Source organism: Capricornis sumatraensis, chromosome 9 (assembly GCF_032405125.1).
Source record: "Capricornis sumatraensis isolate serow.1 chromosome 9, serow.2, whole genome shotgun sequence".
NCBI lineage: Eukaryota > Metazoa > Chordata > Mammalia > Artiodactyla > Bovidae > Capricornis > Capricornis sumatraensis.
The window spans coordinates 108,616,729-108,633,061 of NC_091077.1; the positions used below are offsets into that span (position 1 = coordinate 108,616,729).

Sequence of the window (16,333 nt, forward strand, 5' to 3'; positions counted from 1 at the left end):
ATTGTTTAATAATTCAAATATGTCTAGCTCTCTCTATTTAACCTATATGTGAAACAGGTCTATAGTAAATTATACCTTTTGTTAGACTACCTAATACAAATTAAGCTTGTTTTATATTAAATACGTATTACACATAAATTGATATAACTGCTTTTACAAATTTTTAATTTAGATTTTTCTGTAAGGAAAACTTGCCTTCCTCACACACTGACTATTCAGAATGAATGAAAGCATCCCTGGAAGTCTCACTAAGCACCGAAAACTAATTAGCACATCTAGTGGTTAAGCTTTTGTTTCTTCCTTTATTCTCAGAACTGACTGCTTGAGTAATAAGGTCTTCACTTGGATCTAGCATCTAAAGAATATTTGCCATGTCTGATTAACTGACTTATGAATTTCAAATGTAATTATCTATAGAAATTTAGTAAAATTTTGAAGAAAGAAGCTATCTTACATCGAGTGATTGGCCTTGAAAACAGGCATATAAATAGAATTCTAATTATAGAAATGACAGATTTGAGTTAGCTTATTTATGTAGTTACAATATAGTCCACTTGAGATATGAAATGGCATATGAAAATAGGTACAAAACCAGATAATAACATAAATAATTGAAAGAATCATGGAAGCAGGAAAAAAAGAAAATAATAAGACCGAATAAGATGAATTAATCATCTTCTATTTATCTTAGAAAATGGCTAAAAATTTGACTATTTTTTTAAGCTTCAGCAAGTAGCTTATACAAAATAAAATCAATAATAAGGTTCAGAAAGCACATGGAGGATTTATTTCCTATAACGCAGTAAAGAGAATACTGGGTGATATAGTGGTCATCACTATAATAGGTACAATAATTTTCTTTGTTTTTCTTCTCTTTTTCCAGTGTTCCTCACTCCAAAACCAAGGAAAAGCTGAAGCAAACTGCATAAAAGCAAATCCATGAAATCCAAAACAATGTAGTTTAAAAGGGCAGCAATTTGATTGTCTTTTTCCTCAAAAAAAAAAAAAAATTAGAAATCTAGAGAAAAGAATGGACTACATGTTTTCATGTTGTCCTCCATAAAGATCATTACTCCAAATCAGATATATAATTCAAAAACAAAGAGTTTAAGGTTTTGTTTTCCACTAAGGATCTGAAGTGTAGATTTTCTGTATTGCAATAATGGCCTACCCATACACTTGGACAATCAATTAAGCAGAGTGAATCATTATTTGCTCTTCTTGTTAACATCAACACACCCTTAATTATTAGAAAACAGGATATTAACAGTGTTAAGATCATTGCATCTGTGAAAGCTAGAAAGAACCAGAACTTTCAGGGACAGAAAAACAGTATACTTTAGAATAACAAATTAACCTGTTTCAAAATAAGACATGAAGAGGGGGAAAAATTTGATGGAGTTTTGAAATATCATAGGTATCACGTGGGTTAAAAAAATCACTGGAAAATCATATTCGTATTTTATGAAGAATGGATAGCTAGTTTCAAAATGATTTTACATATATATTCAAACAGAATGGAAAAACCAAGAATTTGTAAAACATATTTTTAACTTTAAATAAAAAGACATTAGATGTAGTGAGTCCAAATTTGTGACTTATATTGTCTGATGCTGGAAAGGTAAACTTATAAATTAAGATAACTAAATAATTTATTATCCAGATTGAGACACTTTTAAGAACAAATTAATCCACTACTAATAAGAAAGCTGGAAAATTAGGCATAGACCCAGGCTAACCTCGACAAATTAAAATGTACAGGCAGTCTAGTCAGAGATGCGTCTTGAAGTCACAAGCCCAAAGCAGAACAATTACTCTTCCCTTCCCCAAAATTAACTCCTTTCTTGAAGCTGCTTAATCAGAAGACTGCCAACTCTCTTCTTTAACTAAAATTAGGTCAGTATTAAATTTTTAAAATTGTGTTCTCAGTTGTGAATCACTGATACACACTGACTGCGGATATTCAGAGATAGGGGACAAATGCTTCCTGATGATAAAATTTCCTACCGATTACCCAGCGCATTACCTTACCTGAGCGATATTTACTGCGTTACAGATTCGCCCATCTTTCTCACGATCTCTTGTTTTCTGTAACATTTGCCATATTTTGTTCCTAAGTCCATCCTGCTCTTTATCTCCCCGAAGTTCCCATGACATTTTCACCAGGTTGTACAGTAGGCCATAGCGTCCAGCCCATTTCACTTGATCACCTGTTTAAAAAGAAACATTTTGGGGGGAAGATATTTTATTCATCTTACTAATGTATGTTATTGTGAAAAAGGAGGACACGACTTTACTAATATTTTAAAGTTTTAAATTCTGAGCTTTGGAATTTTTTTTTTTTACCCATGATTACTTTTACTCCTTTAATTTTAGAACATCTCACAGATGATTCAAAAACTTCTAACCATATGAAAAGTTAATTACACCTAACTAATATTATACCTCATAAATTAAAAAGTTAAAAGATAAACTCTTAACCATGTACTATAAACACACTTTTGGAATTCAAATAAAGAGGAATTTGTTTAAGGCAATATAAACACAAACCACCATGGTGAATTTTTATAATAAATCAGTGAAATAGGAGAAAAATCCTGCCTGTTATAAAAATGATCAAACTTCATGAAATATGGCATCTGAATCAAGAAAAAAGCTTTAAAAATAATATGAAAAGCACACAAGAACTACTGATGTAGTTATAAGCTGGGAGATTTTTTTAAATAATAGATACATAAATCAAATGAAATAGGGGAAGGGAGTAATTTATTCAGAAGAGGTTTTTTAAAAGTCTAATACACTTCTCCTTCTAAAAATTATATACCAATTAGCAATTTAAATAAGTTACCAAGTTCTACTTTTAAAATATGCATTTTCTCTTACAGAAAAGAGGATGAAGTTTCTCTTTATCTTAATTATATCTTACCTAGATGATATATTGCTATGCAATACTATTCAAGAAAAGAGAACTCTAATTTAGATAGTGATGGGATAAATAAATTCAGAGAATAATGCATGTCTCAAATGGTATATGAGCTTAAGTTAGCCAAAGAGCACCATGAGGGCATTCACTATACGTGAAGCAAGAAAGAGGAGTAGGAGGAAGAAAAGGTTCAGAAAGAGAGATGGAAGGTATTCTGGTGAGAGCTAGTCTGACTCTGAAATCATCAATCTAAAGAGATAAACACACTGAAAAGTCGTAATCTTCAACTTTTCCTAATTCAATCTGGATTTCATAACCAGGTTAATAAAAATTATTACTGTTATAAATAGAATACCTGGGAGTATGTGTCCATATTCTAGTTACTCATTACAATCCTGCTATGAGGATTATATCATACTTAGAATAATAGAAGGGAACGTAACATATGAGCCTCAACTTGGATAAAAATTCCTGTAGCATCATACACAGGGTGTATATTTTCACCGTGCAACTTAACTTATATGCAGAGTATGAAATACTGGGCTGGATGAATCACAAGCTAGAATCAAGACTGATGGGAGAAATATAAATAACCTCAGATATGTAGATGATACCGCTCTAATGGCAGAAAGTTAAGGAGCTTCTTGATGAAAGTGAGAGAGGAGAGTGAAAAAGTTGGCGTAAAGCTCAACGTTCAGAAAACTAAGATCATGGCATCCAGTCCCATCATCTCATGGCAAATAGACAGGGAAACAATGGAAACAATGAAAGATGCTTGCTCCTTGGAAGAAGAGTTATGACCAACCTAAATAGCATATTAAAAAGTAGAGACATTACTTTGCTGACTAAGGTCCGTCTAGTCAAGGCTATGGTTTTTCCTGTGGTCATGTATGGATGTGAGAGTTGGACTGTGAAGAAAGCTGAGTGCTGAAGAATTGATGCTTTTGAACTGAGGTGTTGGAGAAGACTCTTGAGAGTCCCTTGGACTGCAAGGAGATCCAACCAGTCCATTCTAAAGGAGATCAGCCCTGGGTGTTCTTTGGAAGGACTGATGCTGAAGCTGAAACTCCAGTACTTTGGCCACCTCATGCGAAGAGTTGACTCATTGGAAAAGACTGTGATGCTGGGAGGGATTGGGGGCAGGAGGAGAAGAGGATGACCGAGGATGAGATGGTTGGATGGCATCACCAACTCAATGGACATGAGTTTTAGCAAGCTCTGGGGGTTGGTGATGGACAGGGAGGCCTGGCGTGCTGCAGTCCATGGGGTCACAAAGAGTCGGGCACGACTGAGCGACTGAACTGAAACATAAGCGCTCATTGAGCAGATACAGCATTAGTCTTTTGCTCAAATGTCTACCATTCAATCTGACCTCATTTATCGTTAGTTTTTTTCACCTTACCCATTTCCCATATGAGCTCTCTATGGTAGCTCCATTCAAGACCCTCTCTATCCTCCTCTCTTCTCACAGCTCCCTCTCCACTTGGGGTCAGTTGACCTGTTAGTGGGGACCTAACTGGGCTTGGTTCCCGTGGGTCCCTGAATGGGAGGGAGCACCTCCAGGACCGTGTGGAACAGAGCTGGAGCTGGTCGTGGGACCATGGCGGGGTCCACAGCTCTCAGGCCTGTATTCGAGCACGGAAGGATTTAGCTCCTCTAGGTCTGTGTGCACGCTCCTGCTAGGTCCCTGGGTGGTTTCCTGGGTGCACAGAGCTGCTTCTGAACCATGGTGGACTCACAGAGCTGCTTCTGAACCATGGTGGACTCACAGAGCTGCTTCTGAACCATGGTGGACTGAGGCCAGAACCAGGTCTCAGAGATGCTTCAGGACTCACGGTCAGCCCTCAGTCAGTGGGCCTGGGACTCAGGGCACAGCAAGCATGGGTCCTCTCAAGTCCTCTGGTGGGTGGGGCTAGCGGCAGGACTGCAGACAAGCAGGGGAGGAGCTGAGTTCACAGGAAGAAGCTTCTAGGTCCACAGTTAGACCACTGTTGACGGGCTGGCCACCTAAGTCCAGCCTGCCTTCTTAAAGGGGCTCTCCTGAGTCTTGGGTTGCATTTGTGTTTTACAACCTATTACTTGAGTTCCAAGGTCCTCCCAAAGGTGCTTTTGGTCACAGATGTTTGCCAAGTTATTTTTTTCTGTGAGAGGATGAAGGCCAAGGAACTTCTGTTCTACCATCTTACAGACATGACTTCCCATATATAATGTCAACTATTGCAGTACACTGATTTTAATTGGCAAAAATCTTATAAGGGGAAAACTGTATTTTCAGAAGAATTTGCTGCTTAACTTAGCCTCTTGATTGCGACTTACACTCTCTTCTCAAATATCAATTTTAGATCTATCTAAAAGATAGAGCCTTCCTCCTCCTATTTCTAAACTCATTTCTTTTCTATGTTCTCTTACCTTCTACTGCGCCTTCCTCTCCTGTGAATGGAACAGAAGGCGAGATTGTAAAGAAAAGGACTTTTCTGGACTGGAGAGGCCATGCTTCATGGGTTAAGACTATTCTAGTCTTCATCCAGCTCTCATCAGCAGTGTGATGCTGTGGCTGTTCAGTCGCTAACTCATTTCTGACTCTTTGTGACCCCACGGACTGCAGCATGCCTAGGCCTCCCTGTCCATCACTGTCTCCCAGTGTGTGCAAACTCATGTCCACTGAGTTGATGGTGCCATCCAACCGTGCAATCTTTTTCACTCTCCTCTTTCACTTTCTTCAGGAGGCTCCTTAGTCCCTCCTTCACTTTCCTCTTCACTTGATTGATATTTCTCCCGGCAATCTTGAGTCCAGCTTGGGCTTCATCCAGCCCAGCATTTCGCATGATGTACTCTGCATATAAGTTAAATGAGCAGGGTGACAATATTCAGCCTTGATGTACTTTTCCTGATTTGGAAACAGTCTGTTGTTGCATCTCCAGTTCTAACTGTTGCTTCTTGACCTGCATACAGATTTCTCAGGAGGCAGGTAAGGTGGTTTGGTATTCCCATCTCTTGAAGAATTTTCCACAGTTTATTGTGCTCCACACAGTCAAATGCTTTGGCGTAGTCAATAAAGCAGACGCAGATGTTTTTCTGGAACTCTCTTGCTCTTTCGATGGATGTTGGCAATTTGATCTCTGGTTCCTCTGCCTTTTCTAAATCCAGCTTGAACATCTGGAAGTTCATGGTTCATGTACTGTTGAAGCCTAGCATGGTGAGTTTTGAGCATTACTTTGTTAGCATGTGAGATGGGTATAACTGTGTGGTAGTTTGAACATTCACTCTCTTTCTTTGGGATTGGAATGAAAACTGACCTTTTCCAGTCCTGTGGCCATTGATGAGTTTTCCAAGTTTTCTGGCATATTGAGTGCAGCACTTTCACAGCATCATCTTTCAGGATTTGAAATAGCTCAGCTGGATTCTATCACCTCCACTAGCTTTGTTCGTAGTGATGCTTCCTAAGGCCCGCTTGACTTCACATTCCAGGATGTCTGGCTCTAGCTGAGTGATCACACTATCATGACTATCTGTGTCGTGAAGATCTTTTTTGTACAGTTCTTCTGTGTATTCTTGCCACCTCTTCTTAATATCTTCTGCTTCTTTTAGGTCCATACCGTTTCTGTCCTTAATTTATTATACCAAAGAAATTCTCACACTGTTAAGAAATGTCATGTCTATCCAAGCAGCAAACTGGGAGTTTAACGAGGGCATCCAGGGCTTTGCTGGTCTGAGCAGCAGGAGACTGCAGAGGAACGGGCAAAGACTCCGTGGGGTAGGCCTCATAAGAGTCCTCTGCTACGGAGAAGGACATGTATGTGTTCACACTCAGGAGACAAACGACAGTGAAACCAGTTGCAGAAGTTAGATTATAGAGAAAAGCCAGTTTGGAGAGAAAGGAGATAAATTAATGTGGCATGATGATGGGTGAGGGGAATCTGATATTCAGTGTTCTGTAGCTTGTTGTAAAAACAGAGCTATAATTCAAGTAAAAGAACAGAATTGAAATTATGGATTTGTGAGTCATTAGCATAAAAATAAGGCCTGAACTCAACGTAAGTAGAGAAACAATTATGAGCTTTTAATGAATAATTCTGGAAGTGTAAACCTCAGAAATAAAAAAGCAGTTTTTTAGCAAGATGATAAAGTATGCTGTAGATTTTAACCCATTTATAAATTTATTTCCAAACTCCTAGATTCTTTACACTTAGCTCTGTGATTGACAGAAACACAGGCAGATTACCTTCCTTCATACATTTTAAATTATTGCTTTTTGAGAAACAATGTTTTAGAACCTTAAAATCTCTGAACTGAATATGGTGTGTTTCCACAGCGACAAACCATAAAATACATTCTGATAACTGTGGTCTCAAAACTCAGTTTTCAAATGCCAATGATGACTTTAAAAGTAAGCTGTTCACCTGTTGATTTAAACGGCAGTGAAGTGTTGCTTATAGATATTTGCAGGGAGAATCTGTGACATCCAACTGACTGGCAGTTAATGAAGAAAAAAGTTCTCATCAAGACGGACAGGATTGCCACAGCTGTCATGAAAAGCAGAATGCGCTCTCACACGGACGTTTAGACACTGGCTGAGAAGCATGCCTGCTCTGAAACTTCTCATCCAAGGACAAGACTGCAACACAGGGCACTTTTCTGTTCTGCTTTGAGTGACCCTGTGGCAGCTATCAAAGATGTTGCCTTAAATGTACTGAGAGAAAATGTGTCTCTGTCTGCAGCTAAGCAGACAGTATGCTAGGAAATCAAACTGAAACAAAACAAAATTCTTAATAAACCTTGAAAAACTGAGAAATTATACCATTTGAAAACCAATATTTTATGAACCTTTCTTTGTAGCAATGCTTTATTTCAGTGTTTGAAATCTTTGGAAGCCTTTGACTGCAGTCTCGATATTTATATGTCACATATTCAATGAATATGAAATATGAATATTTCTACTCATATGAATGATTATAAAAGAATACAGCCTTTGAAATTTTGACAAATATAACTTGGCACCACAGAATCAAACGTATCACTGTAGGGAAAACTGAATGCGAGATCTAGTTTAAATCATTATCTTTATAAAATGCCGTTTAGCGTGGAAGGAGCTAGATCAATGCCAAGACACAATGGAAGAATCAGAGAGTAAGCCAGCCATTCGTTTAATCTGTGCTTACTGAGTCAACGCTACGTGTTAACACTGCTCTCTGTACCAAAGATAAAGACAATGCTACCGCTCTAGGGACACTCAATTCCAGTGGAGAAAGACAGATACTAACAAAATAAACAGAACAATATTATTGTAAAAATAATAGATGCTAATGAGACCAACAATGACTAGGAGAAGAGAACTACTCCTGTCAGAGTGAGAGAAAGACCTCCATGAGGACACAATATTCAAGCTAAAATGTGATGGAATAAAGAAAAAAGAGCTATCCATCCAAGCAGCTGGCGGAAAGTGTTCCCAGCGGAAGCGACAGAAAGTGCAAAACCTGCAGACTTGGGACAGCTCGAAAGTTCAGAGAAGCGGAAGAAAGGCCAGAATGGAGGAGGACGAGGTGCCCGAGGTTGCATCGGACAAGACAGGCCAGGCAGGCACACCCTGTGCAGAGGCACACTCTCAATGATCGCAGACAATTTGTAAGCCACAGAAAGGAGCTTGCATTTAATTGTCAGTGTAATAAAAAGCTAATAAAGAATTTAAGTGCAAAAAGGGAACTGACCCACTTTATGTTTAGAAAACCTTTTTGGCTTCTTGGTGAAAAGAAGGAGTACAAGGAAGGAGGAGGACTTTCACCTTTTTGCAGCTCATCTGTGGGCTCCCCTCATGGCTCAGTAGTGAAGAGTCTGCCTGCAGTGCAAGAGGCGCGGGTTCAGTCCCTGGGGAGGCATGATCCTCTGGAGAAGGAAATAGCAACCCACTCCAGTATTGTTGCCTGGCAAATCCCACGGAGAGACGAGCCTGGCACGCTATAGGCCATGGGGTCACAAGTGAGTCGGACATGACTCAGAGACTAAACAACAACAAAGTCAATCTATAAGCAAAGTGACAGCTGCACAGACTTGAGGTTTGTAAAGTTGGACAATGATCTCTCCCCTTGGCTTCTGGGAGGTCACTTCTGATACCTTGGAATGTCCTGTCAGATAAGAATGTTTTTGTTAACCTGGGAGCTTTAGGCTATTGTTATCAACTTGGCCTTTGGAAGGGTCAGAGCCTGGGGACTGCCATGTGTATGTAACTAAATTTCAATAAAAACTGTGGATACCAAAGCTTGGTGACCTTCCATGGGTGACAATACTCTATGCAAATTGTCATACACTGTTTCTAGGAGAAGGAAGTGCTATGCATATAACTCCCCTGGGAAAGGACAATGGCTAGCTCTGTGCTTGGAACCCTTCTGAGCTCTGCCCTGAGCATCACTTCCCTAGCTGATTTTAATCCTTTTGCTATTTAAACCATAACCTGAGTAAACTGGATGTGCTGAGTTCTGTGAATTCTCCCACAGATCATGAAACCTGAGGGTTTTCTTGGGGACTTCCAAACTCGCAGGTAGTTTCAGAAGTGAGGGTAGCCTTGGCAACTCCTGAACTTCAAAGGAGTTAAAAATAGAGATAGAGATGAGGAGAAAATTTGAGATATATTTTGGATGTGTGGTAGAATGAATAGAAATTCTAGGCTAACTCTTTCTTTGCAGGGTGGTATACTATAATGATAATGGTGTGCCTAAACACACACACATTAAATATGCTGTACGTGTGATCATAGGTGAGGGCAGAGACAAGACGTTGGAGCAGAAGGAGGTGAACTCATCTCCTGTTACAAAAACACCAGAATGACAACTAAAGGCTGAACATCCATCAGCAGCAACAACAAAAGCTGGAATAGCTGGAACCTACCAGAAAAGATACCCTATATCCAAAGACAAAGAGACCACCCCATACATACCAGGTGGACAACCCACAAGCTGGAAACTATGCCAGAAAAGTTCTCCCACAGAAGTGAGAGTTCTGAGCCCCTGCAGGTCTGGCATGGGAGGAAAAGGAGCTCCCAGAAAATCTGGCTTTGAAGGCCAGCAGGGTTTAATCACAGGAATTCCACAGGATTGGAGGAAACAGAAGCTCCACACTTGGAGACACACGAAGGCCTCCTAAGCATCTAGATGCGGGGGAAAGCAGTGACCTCCTAGTAATCTGGGACAGGCCTAGCAGCTAGCAATGGGGGGCTTCCTGAGGAGGCAGGGGCATCTGTGGCTCACTGTGAGGATGAGAACACTGGCCGCAGTAGTCCTGGGGGGCACACACGGTACTGAGTCCTCCTAGAGGCCACATGTTCTCATCAAGACCTGCCCCACCCAATAGCTGTAGGCGCCAGTGCTGGGATCCTTCTGGCCAGACAGCTGACAGGACAGGAGCACAGCCCTACTCATCAGCAGACAGGCCGGGTAAAGTCTTGCCAAGCACACAGCTGCCCGGTAAACACAACATTTGACATGGGCCTGCCCATCAGAGGGACAAGGACCAACTCCACTCACCAGCGGGCAGGAACCAGTCCCTCTTAGTGGGCACAAGCCTCTTAGACAGCTTCATCCACCAAGGAGTAGACAGCAAAAGCAAGAAAAACCACAGTCCTACAGCCTGCAGAATGGAAATCACAATCAAAGAAAATCAGACAAAAAGAGACAGCAAAAAATATGTCCCAGATGAAGGAACGAGATATAATGCCAGTGGAACAACTAAGTGAGACAGACAATCTACCTGAAAAAGAATTCAGAGTAATGATAGTGAAGACGATCCGGGATCTCGGGGGGAAAACAGTGGCAAGGATCAAAAACGTGCAAGAAATGTATAACAAAGATGTAGGGAACTAAAGAGTAAACAAACGGAGATGAACAATGCAGTGACTGAATTGAAAAATACCCTGGAAGGGATCAACAGCAGAGTAATTGAGACAGAAAAGCGGATGTGTGAGCTGAGGAGAGCATGGTGGAAACCGCTGCTGCAGAACAGAAGGAAAAAAGGTAAGAGATATGAGCATAGCCTAAGAGATCACTGGGACATTAAATGAACCAACATCTGCATAATAAGGGTCCCAGAAAGAGAATAAAGAGAAAAATGACCCGAGAAAACATTTTAAGAAATACTACTTAAAAACTTTCCTACTATGGGAAAGGAAATGGTCGCCAAACTCCAGAAAACACAGTGAGTCCCAGGCAGGAAAAATCGAAAGGAGGCACATACCAAGACTCAGAAATAAAACTGATAAGTTACAGACAAAGGAAAGATATTAAAAGCAATGAAAGAAAGGCAACAAATTACATCCCAGAGAATCCCAGTTTTTCCAGTGATCATGTATGGATGTGAGCGTCAGACTATAAAGAAAGAGTGCCAAAAATTGATGCTTTTGAACTGTCGTGTTGGAGTAGACTGTGGTATTGAGAGTCCCTTGGACTGCAAGGAGATCCAACTAGTCCATCCTAAAGGAGATCAGTCCTGAATATTCATGGAAGGACTGAGGTTGAAGCTAAACTCCCATACTTTGGCCACCTAATGCAAAGAGTTGACTCATTTGAAAAGACTGATTCTGGGAAAGGTTGAAGGTGAGAGAAGGGGACAACAATCCCTCAGAAGAAATGGAGTAGCCATCATGGTCAACAAAAGAGTCCGAAATGCAGTACCTGGATGCAATCTCAAAAACGACAGGATGATCTCTGTTCTTCTCCAAGGCAAACCATTCAATATAATGGTAATCCAAGTCTATGCCCCAACCAGGAATGCTGAAGAAACTGAAGTTGCATGGTTTTATGAAGACCTACAAGACCTTTTAGAACGAACACCCAAAAAAGATGTCCTTTTCCCTTATAGGGGACTGGAATGCAAAAGTAGGAAGTCAGGAAACACCTGGAGTAACAGGCAAATTTGGCTTTGGAATGCAGAATGAAGCAGGGCAAAGACTAATAGAGTTTTGCCAAGAAAATGCACTGGTCATAGCAAACACCCCACATGGACATCACCAGATGGTCAACACCGAAATCAGATTGATTATATTCTTTACAGCCAAATATAGAGAAGCTCTATACAGTCAACAAAAACAAGACCAGGGGCTGACTGTGGATCAGATCATGAACTCCTTATTACCAAATTCAGAGTCAAATTGAAGAAAGTAGGGAAAACTGCTAGACCATTCAGGTATGACCTAAATCAAATCCCTTATGATTATACAGTGGAAGTGAGAAATAGATTTAAGGGGCTAGATCTGATAGATAGAGTGCCTGATGAACTATGGAATGAGGTTCGTGACATTGTACAGGAGACAGGGATCAAGACCATCCCCATGGAAAAGAAATGCAAAAAAGCAAAATGGCTGTCTGGGGAGGCCTTACAAATAGCTGTGAAAACAAGAGAGGGAAAAAGCAAAGGAGAAAAGGAAAGATATAAGCATCTGAATGCAGAGTTCCAAAGAATAGCAAGAAGAGATAAGAAAGCCTTCTTCAGTGGTCAATGCAAAGAAATAGAGGAAAACAAGAGAATGGGAAAGACTAGAGATCTCTTCAAGAAAATTAGAGATACCAAGGGAACATTTCATGCAGAGATGGGCTTGATAAAGGACAGAAATGGTATGGACCTAACAGAAGCAGAAGACATTAAGAAGAGGTGGCAAGAATACACAGAAGAACTGTACAAAAAAGATCTTCATGACCCGGATAATCATGATGTTGTGATCACTCATCTAGAGCCAGACATCTTGGAATGTGAAGTCAGGTGGGCCTTAGAAAGCATCACTACGAACAAAGGTAGTGGAGGTGATGGAATTCCAGTTGAGCTGTTTCAAATTCTGAAAGATGATGCTGTGAAAGTGCTGCACTCAATATGTCAGCAAATTGGGAAAATTCAGCAGTGGCCACGGGACTGGAAAAGGTCAGTTTTCATTCCAATTCCAAAGAAAGGCAATGCCAAAGAATGCTCAAACTACTGCACAATTGCACTCATCTCACATGCTAGTAAAGTAATGCTCAAAATTCTCCAAGCCAGACTTCAGTAATACGTGAACCGTGAACTCCCTGATGTTCAAGCTGGTTTTAGAAAAGGCAGAGGAACCAGAGATCTAATTGCCAATATCTGCTGGATCATGGAAAAGGCAAGAGAGTTCCAGAAAAACATCTATTTCTGCTTTCTTGACTATGCCAAAGCCTTTGACTGTGTGGATCACAGTCAACTTGGAAAATTCTGAAAGAGATGGGAATACCAGACCACCTAACCTGCCTCTTGAGAAACCTGTATGCAGGTCAGGAAGCAACAGTTCGAACTGGACATGGAACACCAGACTGGTTCCAAATAGAAAAAGGAGTACGTCAAGGCTGTATATTGTCACCCTGCTTATTTAACTTACATGCAGAGTACATCATGAGAAACGCTGGGCTGGAAGAAGCACAAGCTGGAATCAAGATTGCCGGGAGAAATATCAATAACTTCAGATATGCAGATGACACCACCCTTATGGCACAAAGTGAAGAGGAACTCAAAAGCCTCTTGATGAAAGTGAAAGAGAATGAAAAAGTTGGCTTAAAGCTCAACACTCAGAAAACGAAGATCATGGCATCCGGTCCCATCACTTCATGGGAAATAGATGGGGAAACAGTTGAAACAGTGTCAGACTTTATTTTGGGGGGCTCCCAAATCACTGCAGATGGTGACTGCAGCCATGAAATCAAAAGACACTTATTCCTTGGAAGAAAAGTTATGACCAACCTAGATAGTATATTCAAAAGCAGAGACATTACTTTGCTGACTAAGGTCCGTCTAGTCAAGGCTATGGTTTTTTCTGTGGTCATGTATGGATGTGAAAGTTGGACTGTGAAGAAAGCTGAGCGCCAAAGAATTGATGCTTGTGAACTGTGGTATTGGAGAAGACTCTTGAGAGTCCCTTGGACTACAAGGAGATCCAACCAGTCCATTCTGAAGGAGATCAGCCCTGGGATTTCTTTGGAAGGAATGATGCTGAAGCTGAAACTCCAATACTTTGGCCACCTCATGTGAAGTGTTGACTCACTGGAAAAGACTCTGATGCTGGGAGGGACTGGGGGCAGGAGGAGAAGGGGACAACCGAGGATGATTTCTCCATGGCTGGATGGCATCACGGACTCGATGGACGTGAGTCTGAGTGAACTCTGGGAGATGGTGATGGACAGGGAGGCCTAGCGTTCTGGGATTCATGAGGTTGCAAAGAGTCAGACACGACTGAGCGACTGAACTCAACTGAACTGAAGGCACAACAAAGGATGAGATGGTTGGATGGCATCACCAACTCGATGGACAAGGGTTTTGGTGGACTCTGGGGGTTGGTGATGAACAGAGAGGCCTGGCGTGCTGCGGTTCATGGAGTCATGGCGAGTCGGACATTACTGGGTGACTGAACTGAACTGACTGAATTCCAATAAGGTTATCATCAGGTTTCTCAACAGAAACTTTTCAGGTTAGAAGGGAGTGGCATAATATATTTAAATTGATGAAAGAAAAAAACGTACAACCAAGACAACTTTACTTAGCAAGGCTCTCATTCAGATTCAATGGGGAAATCATAAGCTTTATGAACAAGCAAAAGTGGAGAAAATTCAGCACCACCAGATTAACTTTAGAACAAATACCACCAAAGGTATGCCACCAACTCTGCAACAAAGGAATCTCTCTAGGTAGAAGGAAAAGGCCTCAACCTGAAACAAGCAAACTGTGGATGGAAAAGTCCCCTGGCAGAGGCAAACACAGAGCAAAGGCAGGCAATAATCTACACACAAATGCATCATCAAAACGAGGAACGGGAGAAGAGAGTATAGACGCAGCATACTGGAAGCGCAATGAAGACTAAGAGATCCGCAACTTCAAGCAACTGTGTTTATATGCAGACTGCTATATCAAAACCCCAAGGGAACCAAAACCAAAAACCTACAATAGACAGTACACAAACAGAAAAGAAAAAGGAATACGAGCACCAAAGCTAAGTCATCAAGTAGAAAGAGAACAAAAGACGAAGGGAAGCAAAAGGCTTCAAAAACAAATCCAGAACAACTAGCAAAAAGGCAATGGGAATAAACACAGTGATAATTACCTTAGATGTAAATGGATTAAATTCTCCAACCTAAAGACACAGACTTGCTGAGTGGAGACAAAAACAGGACCCATATATGTGATGACTATAAGAGACCCCCTTCACATCTAGGGACACACATCGAAAGTGAGGGGATAAAAACAGGCATGCTTTGCAAATGTAAATCAAAAGAAAGCTAGAGTAGCATACTCATAACAGACAAAACAGACTTCCAGATAAAGACTGTTACAAGAACCAAAGAGGACAGTGTGTGCTGACTGAGGGATCAACCCAAGCAGAAGATGCAACAATTGTAAATATATACACACACACCACAGGGGCAGCTCAAGGCACAGGGGAATGCTAACAGCCGCAGAAGGAGAAAGATACAGCCACAGAATAGCAGTGGGGACTTCAACATTCCACTCTCAACAACGGACAGATCATCCAGACAGAAAATCAGTAAGTAAGCACAGGCTCTAAAGGACACCTAGGACCAGACGGACACAATCGATGTGTATAGAGAATTTCAGCCAAAAGGAGAAGACACGTTCTTCAAGCACACGTGAAAGATTCTCCAGGACTGATCACATGCTTGGCCACAAAGCAAGCCTCAGTAAATTTAAGAAAATCGAAATATTTTTCAACCACAACACTGTAAGATTAAAATCACCGACAACGACTTCCTTGGTGGCTTTGTGGTAAAAGAATCTGCCTGCAATGCAGGAGAAATCTCAGAGACCTCCAGGACAATATGAAACGCTCCAACATTCGAATTATAGGAGTCCCAGAAGAAGAAGACAGAAAGAAATATCATGAAAAAATCCTTGAGGAGATAATAGTTGAAGGAATGGGGAAGGAAATAATCATCCAAGTCCAAGAAACACAGAGAGTTCCAAATAGGATAAACCCAAGGCAAAACACCCCAAGACACATATTAATTAAATTAACAAAGATCAAACACAAAGAACAAATATTAAAAGCAGCAAGGGAAAAACAACAAATAACACACAAGGGGATTCCCATAAGGATAACAGCTGATCTTTCAATAGAAACTCTTCAGGCCAGGAGGGAATGGCAAGACATACTTAAAGTGATGAAAGACAATAACCTACAGCCCAGATTACTGTACCCAGCAAGGATCTCATTCAAATACGAAGGAGAAATCAAAAGCTTTACAGACAAGCATAAGCTGAGAGAATTCAGCACCACCAAACCAGCTCTCCAACAAATTCTAAAGGATATTCTCTAGACAGGAAACACGAAAAGGGTGTATAAACCCGAACCCAAAACAATAAAGTAAATGGTAACTGGATCATACTTATCAATAATTACCTTAAATGTAAATG

The 16,333-nt window shown here is 40.7% G+C and overlaps 1 protein-coding gene across 1 annotated transcript in view; it reads right to left on the reverse strand.

Annotated features, from left to right (window-relative positions):
• Positions 1-16,333, reverse strand: part of TMEM232 (transmembrane protein 232) — a 227,000-nt gene that overhangs the window by 132,492 nt on the left and 78,175 nt on the right. The window contains exon 10 of the mRNA XM_068981134.1: positions 2,032-2,210. Coding sequence (XP_068837235.1) covers positions 2,032-2,210 — 179 coding nt within the window. The remainder of the gene's footprint in view (positions 1-2,031; positions 2,211-16,333) is intronic.